This window comes from Pezoporus wallicus, unplaced genomic scaffold (genome assembly GCF_028554395.1).
Source record: "Pezoporus wallicus isolate ANWC-B61680 ecotype Strahan unplaced genomic scaffold, APGP_CSIRO_Pwel_v1 contig_5552, whole genome shotgun sequence".
Classification (NCBI taxonomy): Eukaryota; Metazoa; Chordata; class Aves; order Psittaciformes; family Psittacidae; genus Pezoporus; species Pezoporus wallicus.
The window spans coordinates 347105-364742 of NW_026640754.1; the positions used below are offsets into that span (position 1 = coordinate 347105).

General features: G+C 34.8%; 1 protein-coding gene and 1 long non-coding RNA gene across 3 annotated transcripts in view; one reads left to right on the forward strand and one right to left on the reverse strand.

Annotated features, from left to right (window-relative positions):
• The window catches only part of DLC1 (DLC1 Rho GTPase activating protein), a 228586-nt gene that overhangs the window by 130910 nt on the left and 80038 nt on the right, over nucleotides 1-17638 (reverse strand). For both annotated transcript variants that reach the window (XM_057420250.1, XM_057420249.1), the window contains one exon: nucleotides 4956-4989. In XM_057420250.1, coding sequence (XP_057276233.1) covers nucleotides 4956-4989 — 34 coding nt within the window. The remainder of the gene's footprint in view (nucleotides 1-4955; nucleotides 4990-17638) is intronic.
• Nucleotides 1277-9870, forward strand: LOC130605087 (uncharacterized). The gene is made up of 4 exons (XR_008973610.1): nucleotides 1277-1436; nucleotides 1576-1651; nucleotides 6287-6388; nucleotides 9813-9870. It is a non-coding gene; the product is annotated as an uncharacterized LOC130605087 (long non-coding RNA).

Genomic DNA, 17638 nt, shown 5'->3' on the forward strand with positions numbered 1-17638 from the left:
CATGTCACTGATGGGTTTTCAAGGTTTTCCTGCTGTGAGTTCTCACAGATGGGCCCGACCCACCTTGTCATTACTTCATCACCTCCTGTTCTGCAGTTCATCTCCCCATGGGGCCGAGCACCAAGTGTCCTCCACTGCCTCACACCGACAATTAAGAGTCTGTGAGAGGAAATACCTTTGCTTTAAGGTCCTTTTAATCATCTTTGTATTTGTCTTCCTTGTGAATCAAAGGCAATCAGGGCAATTAACACAAAAGGACATTGAGCTTGTACACTAAATAATACTTTTACCAGAAATCTAGAGGAGATGCAGGAAAAACAAGACTTGTTCACTGCTCGGTCCATATAGTAATGCTAACACTGGGGAGTTTTCAAACACTACATTGGCCAGAGATCCAATGAAGCTGTTGTCTTTGACTGTTCTAAATAGTTTATCCTCTTGCTTGCTTGCTGATCACCAAAACACAGATGATAAATGGGCTTTGAAATCTGTTCTACTCCATGCCAGACTTACACTTTTATTTGTGCTGAAGTAGACCTCTCTAACTTACTAGGGTTAGAGAAAGTATTGAGATTTACCCAAAAAGGTTGTGCACTTTTTCCATATGATAGCTTTAATGATAATTTTTCCATATTATAACTTTAATAATAACTTCCTTATAAAGCAAGAGGGCATATTTTCACAGAATCATTAGAGTTCTTAAAAGCATGCTCGCTTGCTGTTCTGCTAGGGAATTTTTACTGCTATGGATGAATAGTGTCCCTTGCTTTTTTATATCAAGTCATGTGTTTTGTGTTTTTTAACTGATCCAAGTTTGTGCCTAATAAATAATATCTAGTACTCAATGATTTAAACACCCCTAATTTTATTTTTAGAGCTGCAACTCTTCTAAATGTGTGTGCAACCTAAATAACACAGGGCATGTGTGTTTTATACACAGGAAAAATGTATTTATTATAACATTGAGCATTGGTGTTAATATTTATGTAATACTTGTTTAGGGCTAGACTAAACCTTCTGCTGTGTTTATGTGATAAAACATATTTTCACCACCTCAAGAGAAATAAGCTGCGCTACTCCTTGACCAGATGTGGATATTCACTCTACCTCACCCGCTGGTTCTGTTGTAGCAATGTTTTTAAGTCACAAATAGAGTTCACTATTCCCTACAGATATTTGAGGATAAATTGGGAAATCATGAAGTAGGTCTGCAAAGAGACTTAGGCAATACTTCTAATGTTGACTTATAGTCATTTCACCTTTGTTTTGGGAACACTGCTCCAGAAACTAAAGCTAGCCCTCTGTTAAGAACCACACACTGGTTCATTGTACTGAATATAGGTATATATGCTACAAGCTATCTTGACTCTACATTTAATGGAGAGTTACCCAACACTATTCATGACATCATGTAAACAAATGCTGATAATAGCCAGGTGAACCAAATGTTCATATGCGATTATCAGTAAACCAAATGCTGACAACAGCCAGATAAACCAAATGTTCATATGCTGATTATTTTTAGATTATAAATGAAGTTAACACCACTAACAGAGACATCTTCATTATTGAGAGGTGAGATGAACCCTCTGTCCCTCAATTTTTTTCATAGATCATGGACAGAACTGAAGAATGAAAACTAGTCAGCAAGGTATGTAAAGACATTGGAATATATAAATTACTCAAAGAAAGATGGATGGATCTGAATAAAACAGTCTTTTGAAACTGGTTGCTGGCCTGCATTCCTGATTTAGGAGCCAACACCCCCAACCCAAAGTCATCTCTAGGCTAGAGCCATTTTTTTCCCTGACTGTGCATGTTTCTTGATCTTAACTTCTACCTTAAAAAAAATTCTTTTGAAAGATTTTTTTTCATCATTGCCAGAAATGTCAAAAGCACTGAGACTTCTTAAAAATGCATTTCTCAGAAATAGCTGATGCCAAAGTATGTCTTTTGCAATGCCCTAATTCACACAAATTGAAGCAATAGTTTACATAGTCATAACTGATGTTCTCCTCAATAGTGATCATTTATAGATTTTTGCCAAAGGGACTCTGCAATTGCAGACTTTACTGCGCTTTCCACTGTAAAACCCCCCAAACAATCAACAAAAAAAATGGTTATGCAATTTGAGTTATTGACAAAAGTAGCAATGTTTTCAGATAATATTTGGTTTTGCTCTAAATCTAAAAATAGCATGTGCGTGTTTTTTTTAAGTACTCCATCTGAAAGTTTGTATTTGATGTAGTCAGAATTTATTGTGTGTTGGAAAATACATAAAATTGAGAAAAAAATTAATTTCAAGAATTAGCAACTGCTATGAACATAATCAGTAATGTGTGAACTTCTAAACTACTTGAGAAGCTTAGTCCATTTAAAGATCTAAATGTTTGTTTGCCTATAGGAAAAGCATTTGAGAATATCAAGGTATCTGAGTCTACAGAACAAAGTCTTGTAAAAACAGGATTTTATTTATGTATATAGAATTTCTGAACCAGATACATTGAAATAACAGCCTTTCTACTTTCTTGTATTTTTCATTCCACTTTCAGATGAAACCAAGTAATCTCAAGTAGGAAAGAAGGAAAGCTACAAGAAATTATTACTTCAAGTTTTCAAAATGATATAACGTTTGACTAGACATTTTGAGTGCATTTGTAATCAAATTTTAATTTTAAAGCAATGCTATCCAGTCTCTTTACCTATTGTCTTACTAGCATTTTCAGTAGTAAAATAAACAACTCCTATTTGTCTGTAGTATTCTGTAATATATTTTTGTCCCTTTCTAATAATATAAACTAAAAAGAGATTGTTGTTATGTACAAATAAAAAACTTATTGTCTATTTTGTTCTCTTAAAGAAGACATGCAAATATGCTATATTCTTTTTGAAGGCTTCCACGCTTCTGGCTTTGGCATTCATGAGTCTTATGAAATATTGTTTCTCTGTTGAAGTGTAAGCAGCAGTGATTAAATGACTAGTAAAACTGAAAACATGAGACCAGAATGTCCAACTCGAGCTCCATTCACATCTGAAAAACAAATAGCACTAACTACCCCTAGAACCTAGTGACTTCAGTCAATAGGCCTGATTTAAATAATCATTTTCCTAATGCCTGCTTAGTATTTCCAAAAAGCCATGAGCTTCATGAGCTCCTGACCTGTGAAGAGTTAAACAAAAGACAAAACTGATTAAAAGGCAACCACATTCCATTCACAGTCTAGCTTGTGCTCATGTACATGGAAATGTCAGCAATCTGACTCTGCATGGCATCAAGTTCCACTTAATATTTACAGTAATAAATATAATGTAGTCCTGGTTTTAGCTGGGATAGAATTATTTTTTTTTTTCCTAGTAGCTGGTATGGTGCTGTGTGTTGGATTTAGTCTGAGAATAATATTGATAACACAGTGTGGTTAAACCTCTACAAATACTGAAGACAGCGCTGAAGTCCGAGGAGGAAGAAAGGTCAGATTCATATACATATGTACAGGTTACAAAATGTATTTCAAAAATACATTTAGTTCAAACCATCATAACATTGACAAGATACGTAGTTTTGGCACTGAAAAATAAGCATGGATCTTTGAGTTTTATTTCTGATTTTACAAGCCATTAGCTATGGCAAACACTCATTGCAACTCTATTCCTCTAGCATAAAACTGGGGTCATTATATCTCTATGCCCTGAAGATTTTTTAATGACTTTCAGATAGTTTTTCATCTTGTATGGTACATAACTGCTAAAGATGTACACAACCCCGCAATACTTCATGGCTGCTTCACAAAATATTTGAGATAAGGTGCAAATGGTAGGCGCAGTTTAATTGGTTTACATGTTTGGAAATAATTTAAAGGACGTGGCCAAATATGAACTCCCTCAGAAAAAGAAATACCAATAAATACCACTTGTGAAGTCTATAAAGAAAATGCTTATTAAATATGGGTCACAGTTTGAGAATTATTTATGAAGTTCAACAGCTAAAATAACAACATCCTGACCAGCCAGCTCCATAGCTTTTACAGTACAGATTAGCACTATGGCTTTTCTCTCAAACCCCCTTTTTTTTTTATCCTTTTTAACCTGTCCCGCCACCTTAATAAGCAAAATGAGAAAAATAATCTGAAATAGGATAATGCAAGAAAATGTCACCAACAAAAATCAGACATAAATCAGAATGCCAGGTGACATTTGGATATTTTGAGCTATTTTTCAAGCCATATTTAAGGTACTGTAGTAACAATCACTTCAAATAAATTATGAAGAAACCAACAGAGATTCTAGAGATCTACAGTGCCAAGTGAAGTGCTCACTAGGGTGTCACAACAATTCACCCATTTGACAATGTCCAGTAGACAATCACTACTAGATTTCACACACCGATACCAAAGCATGCATCCTATGCAGAAAACATATAACAGAAAAGAACAGGAAAAAAACCTTTCAATATTCTGGAAGAACTTAGCAAAAAAAAAAAAAAAAAAATTATTTCCAATGAAATACTCCAGATAACTGAAATTTCCTGACATACTTGAAGACAGACTGGAAATTTCACAGTAAGTCATCAAATTCCACTGACTTCAACAAACCCATTGGCATCCACATCTGTTAATCGAGACATCAAATAAATCAAAACAGATTTTAACACCAACTAACAAGTAAGTACCTAGAGGAAGACTGACATACAAAAGAGGCAGCTGCCATTTAACTGGCTACTTCGTAGGATAGTTTCAAATATTTTCATTAGTATCATACAGAAAGCTGGATTGCTTTCCCGAAAGAAAATACCCTATTCAGGAAACAACAGACCAGTTTACACAGACATTTGTCAGGTCTGTAACCCTGCATGTCGAAAACCCTGGAGCTGAAGCCTGTATTTTCTCACTTAGATAAGTAGCACTGTATTCCACAAAACAAATAAAACAAAATGAGAAAACAAGTAAATATTTACTCACCAGCTTTCTCCTTCTCTGAAATAACTGGCATAGCCTGAAAGAAATAAATAAATGATACCACTATTAAAAAATAAGTCTAGTAGAGAAACTTTATAAAACCTTAAAGCAGATTTTACGAGCATCCAGAAGGTCTGGAGAGATCTGAGGTCGCACTCTGTTAAGCACTCTGGAGAGAAATGTACAGTTCCCATTTGAGTGTCTTATAATCTATTATGACCCTAATTACTGTTTAAAAAAAAAAAAAGGACTAGGAGAAAAGGGAAGAGATGAAGGATGAAGTTAATAAGATATTCCAATGATAACATTCTGAAATAATCATCCTAGAATACATGCCCATAAAATTCTACTGGGAGATTACTAAATAATTCTAAAGGAGTGAACACAAAACCAGTGTGGCTGAAGATGAGAATAAAATTTCTTCTGCGGAACTCAAGTAGAGTTCTGCCATTGACTCCACATAGGGAGGACTTGTGCTTAGACATATGTTGTTCTAAAACAAAGTTTCTTTTCACGGACGTTTTAAAAGACAAACCATAGAAGTGTTTTCATATCGGCTGCAGCTGGTTTTGGAATTGAAAAATTGTTTCTTTGCAATAGATGTAAAAATATTGCATAAACCCACTTTTCTTTCAGACTAAAGCAGAGTTTTCTGAGTGTATTTTTCCTAAAATAAGTAAGATATGGATTGAATGAATAGTAAAATGGAATTTTCCTACTGCAGATTTCACAGAAAAAGAAAGAGGGGATTGATGGACAAAAATCACAAAACAGCCAGTTTCAGACTTTCTATAGAGCTACTGAAATAGACTTTGAAATTTCATTTCAGGATTTCACTTGTCCAGCTATACAAAATAGTATTTTATAGCATTTCCTGGATGATAGTTTGTACAAAATTTCAAATAGAATACTTCAGAAAATATATATTAATAAAAACCTTACAGATGGTAATAACCGTAGGAATCCTTCTATGATTCTTTTTTTCACCTATATTTTGACTAATTAAATATCTGGTGCTTGAGTTTGATGTACCATCAGACTAATATTATTTTAAACTACAACAGCCCCTTGCTTGAGAAATTTTTCCTTTTCTTTTTACAAACATATATTAGTTCAGAAGAAGCACCATTTTGCTCCAGTAATTCAACAAAGGCTTTAACTTCCACAGACTGAAGAAAGTTAACATGCCAAAGAAACAATAAAACTACAAGATAAATCAAGGTATCAGCTACAGAGGAGAGAAAAAGATTAAAAAAAAGCCTATCATATAGATTTCTAAAAAAGTAATCGATAGAATTTTCAAAACCAGTATGTAATTTTCTTCTCTTTCCCAGACCTGAGTGGCTACACTGGCTAAGAAAAATAAGAAAATAAGAAAGAAAATCCCAGATTCATTATTACTGTTTGCTCAGGAAGGAAATGTTTAAAGAGGAAAGGTGAGAAACAAGCAAGCAAACAGGAAAAATAAAACAGAAGACTGAAGAAACGTTAGTATAAATGAAAATGAAGGATCAGGACAAAAGAAGGAAAGACAGGGACAGGTTATCATCACATTTTAATGCTGAGCACTGTTAGCTACTAAAAAAACCCAAACCCACAACAAAGAAAGTGTGATGGCTTCCTCTAAGAAAACCTTAAGAGACAACATTGAGATAACTGGAGATGTAGCAGCAAACAGTATTGAAAGCATAGCTTTGTCATGGAAAAGAGACAACCATTTGATGGGAACAGTCTTTGCTCTAAGGTCTAAAATGCAAGTCCGAGATGAACAATTATGATTCAGTGAACTGGGGTGGGGGGAGCAGTTACAGGACTCAGTGGGCATATGACAGAGTAACAGGTACAGAAGATAATACCTCTGATGGTTTTGTGACAGACTTAGACATGTTCTCTCCACTAATTGCAATGTGAGTCACCGGTAAAGTCTTTGGCTTGAATGATAACTTCTGAATCAGCTCCCATTAGCATGAAGATTTTTTTTCATACAAGCATATCAGATTTTAAAACATTGTCAATCTTGCCATTTGTCAGGTCAAGTTATTTCCTGGAAATAGACAATATTTCTAATTGATGATCACTAAAACATGTTGATTAACAGCCAAACATAAATTTTAGTAAATTTGTTAGATGGTAGTTCTAAAGTTTGCTAGAGTTGTTCAACAGGTTTAGCCCAAGTAGAAAGCTGTAGCTGAAAATACATAGAACTATAAAGCTTCAGGGCAGATGTGTAAGTTGCGATATTAGTACTTCTAAGCAGGATGAAGAACCACTATAAGATCCAGAAAATGTAAAGGTAGTTTGAGATTTACAGATAAAAGGTTTTCCTACATTCCTACAGTAATTGTGCAGCAATTCACTAAGACTGATTCTAGAGTGACCAATATCTATTATGCATGTTACCAAAAGTAAGGATTTTAAAATCAAGTCAGGTGCATGGGGGAAAAAATAATACTAGAGCATTCAGATAAGGAAATACATTCAAAAAGTATATAAGTTTTCTTAGAATAATTACGAGAAGGACCTCATAATGTGGTGACTACCTGTCACCACCATTTTTCACCACTCTAGCTTCTCCACAGTATGTAATATATGTAATATAAGTGCAGAGATTTCTTTTTATTGCCTTTTCTTCTTGATATCATTTGTTTCAGCAGAACATGGTTCCATTTCCTCCATGTACTTTTAAACTTAGAAGAACTACTTTTACCTGATATGGTCTTATTGATTAACCACACAAGCAAAAAGTACAGCATTTTCCAAGTACCAAATATTTTCTTAAATTCGTGTGAACCCAAGTAAAAAGAAGAAATTGTCACTAAATAAACCCCTTATAGTAACATCAAATCAAGGAAAGTATTTTTCTTTTTTTTTTTAGAACAGAATAGGAAGTATAATTTTTCCAAATAATATTACTATTCTTCCTATTGTAAAGACTGCAAATAATATAAATGCTGGACTCGGAACATGGTATTGTTACATACTTAGAGATTCTGAACCCATTGTAACAATGATGAAAGATTTATTTTTGCTGAAATAATATATGTAAACAAGCAAATCTTCCTCATTATTTACAATTTAAGAACTCATATGTATATATTTAGTCGAAGGTTTAGATTTACTAAGTTTACAGAAAAATTGAAAATCTTCCCATTTTCTTTGAATATGTAGTAAATTTAAAGTTCCCAATTGAAGAAACCCCTCAAGCCAAAACCCACTCAAACGAACCCTCTTTATCCACAAAGTTCAAAATCATTTTGGATGATACTTTCAAATATGTCTGCTTTCTAAACAGAGTGTAATTCTGCTGATTTAAGATGCAAAATGAGCTAATAAATTCTGTTAGAATGTTCTGTTGCTGCTTAAAAGCTGAAGAAAAAAAAATCTTAGATGAACATACCATTTCCTGAAAATTTAAAATAAAGGAAACCACAAGCAAATGCTGTTCAACAAGATCTGAGACAGTCTTACTATTGGTTTAGTTTTTCATTAATCGGCTACACATAGTGCTTACATGCTGCCCAGTGGGAAAACATGATTGTTACTTATGAGAAATGCTCTCATCTCCAGTACGGTTCTGAATTCACTGGAGACAATTCAATGAGTTCCATATGTTCCAAATGAATTGCATTCCCAGGAAGTGATTTAACATTTCTGGCAATGGAGCAATTAAACTGGATTTTCCTGCTTGGCCAGATGGGTTCACTGTAACTTCACATTATTTCTCACTCTCCTCACAGAACTAAAGAACTAGACTAACAATTTCCACACGATTGGGTTGCATGTGCTTTAAAAAAAACCCAGGCACACATCCCTCACAGATTTCAAACAGCACCCCCAAAGTCAGGCTCCTCTCTATATTTTTAATAGTACATGCTTTTAATACCACCAATAAAGAAAAGGGAAGAAGAAGAAAAAAAAGAAATCCCTATGAGAGCATTGCTGACATACTTAGGTTATTCTTTTAAATCAGAGAATGGGATTTTTAATTTATGATAATTTAACCTATGAAATGACATACTTTTTTTTTTTTTTTACACATCCTTACTGTACTTCAACTGATTTCCTGTAAATATATTATATCTGCAAATATGACTGTAAAGGGTACATAAAACATTGTATTGGACATTTTTCTTTAAAGTGGCAGTTGACTTGCTCAGTTACCAGTAAATCAAAACTTAAATGGTTACCAGTAAATCAAAACTTAAATAAAATTTTGCACAAATGAAAAGTTTTATTTGACCAAAGTCAAAAAAACTATTTTTTTTTTAGCTTTTAAGAATATTTTAATAAGAAAGAGGAAAGAAATCTGTAAAGAAAGCCCACAGTTCCCAACAGCAAGCACTCATTTTGACCATGTGCAGTTCTTCACTATGAAAAGAGGAAAGAAAGAATTCCTCCCCGGTCCCCAAACTAGCTTCCTTCCACTAGAGTCAAAACCTGTCTGACCTGAACACAGCTTGGCTGTACCTTAACTCAGGGCAAAGCTATTTTTTTTTTTTTATGTTATTTCTAAGAATGCAGGCAATGCCATTATGAATAAAATTAGTTATCTTTTAGTTTCCTTGCACTCATGAACATGAGCATCTCTATCATGACTGACTCTCTGCAAAGGGCTATGGTAGATGGCAAAGGTTTGTGTAAACTGGCAAGTTACTACAGAGGAGTCTGTAACTTGCAATTTCTGAAATAAGGGTCTAGTGACATCTATTAGTTTTCGTAGTATCTCATAAACCAACTGGAGCAAGTCTGTATTACAGTTTTCCAAAGAAGCTATAGCATCTTTACTTTAAAGCCATTAAATTCACTATTTTTTTCATCAGAATCATAGAATAGGTGTATTTTTTTCTTTTTTTTTTTCAGAAGACAAAATGCATTTGGCATTATGGGAATCACATTTTCAATACTACCATCCAATCATATTCTACAAAGCCCTTCCACCAGAAAAGGCTGTCAGCTATTCAGTCCTTTTTTCAGGTATGCATTTAAATAGATATGCTGGGAAAATTCTTTGCTAATCTTGATTTGTGAGCATTTCTTTACACTTTTGCCTTCGGTGATAGTATCTTCTACTGTCCAGGGTGAATGGAAAATTCCAGGACAAATATTAATATACTGGGATTCAACTTCATACTAGCTGTGAGCATGTAACTCACAGATGCTGAGCTCAAGCTGTTCTGGAAATGCTTTTATGGTAATCATCTTTTATCCCTGTAATTGAAAATCATGGTCTAAATTCTCACCTTAGTGGATGCTTTTTTTTTATGCAAAAGTGTTAGTAAGAATTGTATTTATCACTGAAAATATTTGCTCTAAGACCAAATCCATGTTCCTATTCTAAAAATATATCACATTAGAAGCAGAAAGGAGACCAAGCTCCAAAGCTTGCAGACATAAAAATGAATGTTATATTCAGTTTTTAAATAGCATCATTGATTTTAAGACCAGAAACAACTATGTAGACCAAAATACATCTCTGTTGTCTTCTTTCTACTCAAAGATCAAAACATATGAAAATCTAAAATCTTCTAAAGAAGCTTCTGACAGGAAAGAAAGGCACAATATACAATTACCAAGGAAGGACTAATGAACCAAAAGGCAGAGAACTCCCTATTCCAGTAAAAAAAAGCAATCTTGTACCTGAAAACTGAGGTCAACAGCAGTCAGAGAGAAAACAAATTTTAAATATTATGTAATTCCTCATCAAATAGTGTATGGTCTATATCGTTTGAAGTCCTTTACGAGACATTTTATTTAGAAGGTATGCTCCAGTTTTAATTTGAATAAATCGTAGTTAAAATTAACTGGGTTATTAAAAAAAAAAATAAATAAATCCACAACAATTCAGATGGTTTTAAATTAGGGAAAGAGTGCAGTCCATAACCAGAAATTTCCTCAGTAATATCCACATTAAAAAAAATATTGCACAAATATCTCTCCCAGAAAACGTTGATTTTTGAAACCAAACCCTTTCATGTTAATGAGTCAGCTAAGGACAGTAAACATGTAGAAGACCCTTTGGAAATACTAATTAATTTAAACTAATTTTTTGGTATTAGCATTGAACTGAAATGATAACAATAATATAGAAAAAAACGCAAACCAAACCCAAACCCAAGAATGACTAGTTTATCATTCAGAATTATTTACAAAACATTAATTTACTAAACTTGTAAGTTTTAAAAATAAGTTTTTACAATTTTTATGTTTATTTATTTTTATTTTCATTTAGATTAAGAACGAGTAAAAAGCTAAACTGATCAATTTGGAGGGCAGACCAGCTTTAGAAGGGAAATTTAGAAAGGCTTTCTTCTTTTTGGTCTTTCGTTTTACTAAAGATTGCAATTACTAAAAGTAGAGCCAAAGGCGATTAAAATCTATCCAGCAATAAGGCTGCATCAATTACTCAATTTTAAAAAGAAATTAATGTCACAGCTAGAGGTCTGTGGCTAAATTTATGACGGCACTATGAATTGAGTTTTAGTGGAAGTTCAAAGCTGTATGCTTGCCTGCATATGTTCTCCTCCAGTCAGTTGTATGCCGCTCCCCAACAGCTTTGTTCTCTGACTAGATATTTCTGTTTGCTTGAGCCTCTTCATGTCACTGAGGTCACGCACAGAGACCCCTTTTAGTTAGTGCTGGATGGTTGGCAGTTGTTCGTCTATGAGGCACTTGCCAAAAGCCTACACTTGGGGTGGTCTGGTAACTTCCTGCATCTTCACCATTCAGCTGGCAGAGTGTGACTCTTGCTGGATTGGAAGTGCAAAACAAAGATGCAGGATAACTGCCTTGTGCTCTGTTTGGTGTTATTATAGACTTTCCATAGATCAAGGTAAACTCCCAGTGCTCTGAAATCCGTCAGGACCACATACAGCTGGTCTACATGACAGATAAGGCAACAGCCTGTGTGCAGCTTGTCCAGATCATTAAGTAGAATTTGGCCATAACACAGAATTAAGTCCTTTCTCTGTAAAGATGCTAACATCTTCAGAGCAGCAGCTGCAAGTTTCTAAATACACGATCACACGTTTTGTGAAACCTAATTATGATGTTTAAAAAAATTAGCAATTGCTAGATCTTAGGTTTTTGGTTGGGTTTTGTTTTGATTTTTTTTTTTTTTCCTCATATCAGGACTTGGAATAAAAACAAATGTGTAAAATAAAGCTATTTTCAATACTTCCCAGTTGTTCACCAGATAAGGAACTCTGTTTCCACTTTAACCGCACTTTAATTACTGGGGTGGACATACACTGTTCAAAAGAGGGGTCACTTAATTTTTAGCTTAATGTTAAGGAACACCTATACAGCTTCTGATAATAACAAAACCTGTGCTTTCTCTAGTTCCACCAAACACGCACATCTCTTCTCTAATGAAAATATTAACGTGGATGTTGACACCAAAGCTGAGATGTGACACACTGCCTCTAGAACTGGAGCAGCGCAGAGTGCTCATGCTTTCCATCAATCGCCAGAGATTCTATTATGGTTCATTTACATAGAGAAAGCTTTTCTCAAGCTCAGAAGTAATTTGTTTAGCTAAAGCTTATCTTATAAAACTTCTTTACAGTAACAAACACCTCAATAAGCCCTGAAACACTGGCAAAGCTAAACTACTTGGGAACCAGAGGGCACCAGCCATATAAGACAGCAGTAAAAGGTAATTAAAGTCTCGTGTTTCCCATTTGTTTCAACATCATGTAATATATACAAATGTGATTTTATCTTTTCTCATCTCCTTATATTTAAAACTTAGAACCTAAGAAAAAGTACATTTCATGTACCAAAAATTCTTACAATCACATGATGATAGAAAGTAAAATTTGATGTAAGACGACTCTAAGTTACCAAATACCACTGAGTAGCTACTCACAGAGTAAAAAGAGAAATTAAAATCAACAAATTCATACCTTTCCTGTTTCCCTCACCACCTCAAAGAAAACAAAGGACCTCTTTGCCTATCATCCCAAGGGCAAGTCACTAATTTTGAAGGTTGCATGCATGAAAATCAGGAAGCTCATCTCATTGCTGCAAGTGCCACAATCCATTAGAATACAGAAGCTACATGCTCATGAGCTGAAAAAAGGTTAGTAGTATAAGTAATCACCTGGAGTACTGTGTGCAGTTCTGGTGTCCTCAACATAAAAAGGACATGGAACTGTTGGAACAAGTGCAGAGGAGGGCCACGAGGATGATCAGGGGACTGGAGCACCTCCTGTATGAAGACAGGCTGAGAAAGTTGGGGCTGTTCAGCCTGGAGAAGAGAAGGCTGTGTGGAGACCTCATAGCAGCCTTCCAGTATCTGAAGGGGGGCTACAGGGATGCTGGGGAGGGACTCTTCATTAGGGACTGTAGTGAAAGGTAAAGCAGTAATGGGTTAAAACTTACACAGTGAATGTTTAGATTGGATATAAGGAAGAAGTTCTGTACCGTAAGGGTGTTGAGGCACTGGAATGGGTTGCCCAGGGAGGTTGTGAATGCTCCATCCCTGGCAGTGTTCAAGACCAGGTTGGACGAGGCCTTGGGTGATATGATTTAGCGTAAGGTGTCCCTGCCCATGGCAGGGGGGTTGGAACTAGATGATCTTACGGTCCTTTCCAACCCTAACGATTCTATGATTCTATGTAAATGCACAATCTGATTCTAATGACCTTTCTGTGAGCCCAGCCCAAATGCAATGGTCAATTGCTATCTAGATTTTTGAATTCCGCTAACGTTAGTCTCCTGGATTCAGATCTCACTGAGATTAGCAGCAATAAAATAATATTTGAGTTTCTCAAAAATTATGTATATATTTATGCCAGTCAAGAAAGACCTCACTGCGTTCAGCTTTATCTTCTGAAAATCAGGTGTAGAGCATTGCAGCAATTTACTGACCCCTACTGGGAGGGCACGAACTACTGACACCTGCTAACACTGATGCTGTGTGAGTTTGCTGTCTTGAATCTGCAGGTAACCACAGCTGGCTATTCTTTCCATTGTTAGTGCAGTAGGCTACCACAACTGTTTAGAATGCTTTCTTTAAATAAAAAAGCAAACCCCAAGAAATGAATTTTTTAAATATGGTATATATGTTTTGGAACAAATATTTATACTCATAGTCTCATGTGGATTCAGTCACTGATGCTACATTTATTGGACAAGGTGGGAAAGGATCAAAAGCAGATTTCCAGGGAGGTTCCTGATCTTGAGCTTTAGTCCAGGTACAAAAGAATAAATTACTACAAAAGCTACATTTCTTCTATGATGATGAAATCTTTACTTTCTGCAGAACATCATAGTGCTTTACTCAGGAAGCTGAAGAGTCACATAACAGTGATGCTAATCATAAGATGATGGAGAGAGGAGGGGGGTAGCATGTCAGACAGCAATAGTAATAAGTTTGGGTTAGTGGGGCATTTTGTTGTGGAAGAAAGTACATCTGACTTTGGAAGGTAGCAAGGGTGGGCATAAGAGAATGAGTGACACATCAATGCATTTCAGTAAGTTATTACCAAGTCAGATAGATGTTATAATTACCGTGCTTTTTCTTGGTTTACTAAAACATTGACCAATATAGATGATTAACATAAACCACCCCATTTGCTTTTACAAGGAGAAGACAAATGGCAAGGAGTAGAAGCACATAAAAAAGTGGCTTTGTCTTGGTAGAAAGAGGAAGTAGAAAGGAGGAGAATAAACATTAAAATATGCTACCTGGATCTCATTTCTATATTTAACCATATTTTTTGAATCTTGGTTCATGCTCCAATATATACACATAACAAGTGTGAGTTGAAAAATCATCAAACGCCACTATTGTGACCTTATTAAGTCAGTATTTCTCTAGGTCATCCAAGAGAAAGAGAGCTGAAATAAAATGAGTTGAGTGCTCTCTGCCTATGTAGTGTACTAACCTTTAACCCCTTGTCAGGGTTGTGGGTTACAGACAGAGGCAGTAAACCAAAAAGACAAAATTTGGGTGAAAAATTAAGCAAATTTGCTTTTCATTCAAGAACTTTTATTTCTTCCAAGATAATTAACTTAGTAAAAAAAAGTTGGAAAGATATTGCTTATATGAAAATAATTCTCTCTTTTCCAAAAGACAGAAAAGAGAAATAAAAACATGTAACAAATAAAAATGAGAAGTTTCCTTATCACTGAGAAAAGAATCAGGAGCTTTGTCTCCTAAAGGGGCCTAAAGAAATGATGCAAAGCAGTTTTTTTAATCCAAATACAACATGAAAGTTCTAAAAAATACCCCAAGCCCTTGAAGAATCTCTTCAGAAAACAAAACATTAATCTGCACAGCCGTTTCATGCTAAAATGCTTGTAACCAAGTTCCCCTTTTTTGTTTGAGGAAATAAAAAACCCAACTAGAACCACTTTTGTTTAAAATCTAAATTTTAGTCAAACTGAATATCAAATTCCCTTTGCTCATATAAGCAAAAGCTTGGTTCCTCTGGTACAGTTAATAAACCAGAGAAATACATATTTCATTTACCATAGTTTCCTCAGCTGGAAGTATACCAGTAAATCCACTATTCCAGGTCTGTGGAATTCTTATTGCATTCCTCTGGTTCTTGCAACACCTTGCTTAACTTGGTAATGCCTGAGCTAACATTGCATAGTACATACCTACATGGACAGACATTGGCAGAGAAAACACACATGCTGCATGACTTCCATCTCTGTACAGTAATCCCATTTTATTCCCAGGCAATATCCATTTAGCTAATTTCTTCAGTGTAATAAAAATCCAGAAACCAGCAGGAGTACCCATATAACTGTGAAGTTTTGCTCATGCTGCTGACATAATTTAATAAACTGGGAGGAAGGGTGTTCTGAAAAATTTTCTGATTAGGCTTTTCTATGCATGATGTATAAAAGTGTAATATATTACAAGATGAATTCATAGCAAACAAATTAATCAAGTTTTGAACAGATACACACTTTTTTCTTACAATTTTTTTTTTTTTTTAGGATTTTGTTGTAAATCATCTCGCATGCTATGCGTTTCTGTAGCTTGCATTCATATATAAAAATATTTTCCAGTAGGAAGTTCCATATTTTAGTTCACTTGTTTCTAAGATTTTGATAGAATCAGTGAGTGTTAAAGTAGGCACAGGTCCTTCCATCATAAAAGCAACATTGCATTTTTTAATCTCAATTAGTGAGTGTATTAATTTACCATTCAAACAATGGACAGCCATAGCTGGTGATGGATACTCTCTGTCTGAAAAACATTTAGTTTATAAACTCCTTTTATGGAACATTTAAAAGTTGGAGATATTCAATATTTCCATTCATTTACCTAACATAAGTTCCAAACATTGTTATTTTCTCTAGATGTTATATTTTAATTCATGGAAAAAAGAAATCTTTACTGATACAGAGCTCAATTCTGCTAAAGTCAGTTACACAGTTACACAGTTACACAGTTCTGTGTATGAATATACAAATATGCATAAAAGGTAATAAAAACTACTATTAAAATCTATGATTTATATAAAATCTTTTACTAATTGCTACATTTACTATGAAGACAGCTCTTTTAAGTTCCTTCCTTTTCCAGAAGTTCTAAAATTGGTCATCTTTCAGGGTAACTTTATTTATTTATTTTTGTCCTAAGTTTTATTTTTGGTTTCTGCAGGCAGTAAGTAAAAAAGTATCTCATCCATGTCTGTGTTCCCAAGCTATTCCCATGAAAACCTCACACAGGCTTGCAGACAGATGCACTGCAGATCCTGAGAGCAGTAAGTGGGTCCAATTTTGTGAAGTGCTGCTCATTTTCTGTATTTCCCCAGGACCATGCCTTCATAGTAGAGTTTCTCTCTGAATTGTTCCAACTTTCCCAAACTTTGTGTGGCATTTTACAAAAATGTAGTTCATGGTTTCAAAACTTTCCAAAGGGAAAGAGCAGACAAGAGTCCAAGTACACTCTTGGCTTTCATAGCAATACCAATTCCCTGAGGAGAGTTTGAATTATTCCGTATTTTAGTTAAGAGTGACTATTACAAATATGAAACATTTTCTACAAAATATTTTTGACTGAATCTTATGTTCACACTCAACTTTCCTAGAACTAATATTGCACAAGCATTTAAAAATACTCCTGACCATTAACGATGGTGCAAAGAACACTAGAAAGCCACAAATCCCCTTTCACCACACAAAAAAGTAGCTTTTTTTTTTTCAAGCAGACAGTCTGCAGAGTGGCAGAGTAGATTTCTGACAAAATAGCTGCACTTCATATGAAAATTATTTTGTGAATAGGATTATATGAGTAGGATAAATAAAAAACTTTAAATCCACCCACATTAAGTCCCTAGTTTTGAATGAAAATCCAAATTATACAGATGCCACAGGAAGGGTAGATTATTTTTTTTTTTTGTAGAAATTATTTCTTTCTTGTTTCTTGGCAGCAAAGTAAGCAGAAATATGGCTTAGTGAAGATAAAACTACCAACAAACATAACACTGTACCAATCCTTCTATCAATGCATACCCTTGACCACCCATGTACTTTAGATCTTTCAAACTCAATATTTGCAAGCTGAAGTAAATGAAAGAATAGTCTGTGTATGAAATAAAAACTTGCTATGTCTCTCAAGACAGAAGTATAGAATGATAGTTCTGTGTTTCAATTTAAGAATAAACATGCTGATAGCACTGGAGGGAGGGTACTCATCACCTTGCAGCTGCTGAAGGAAG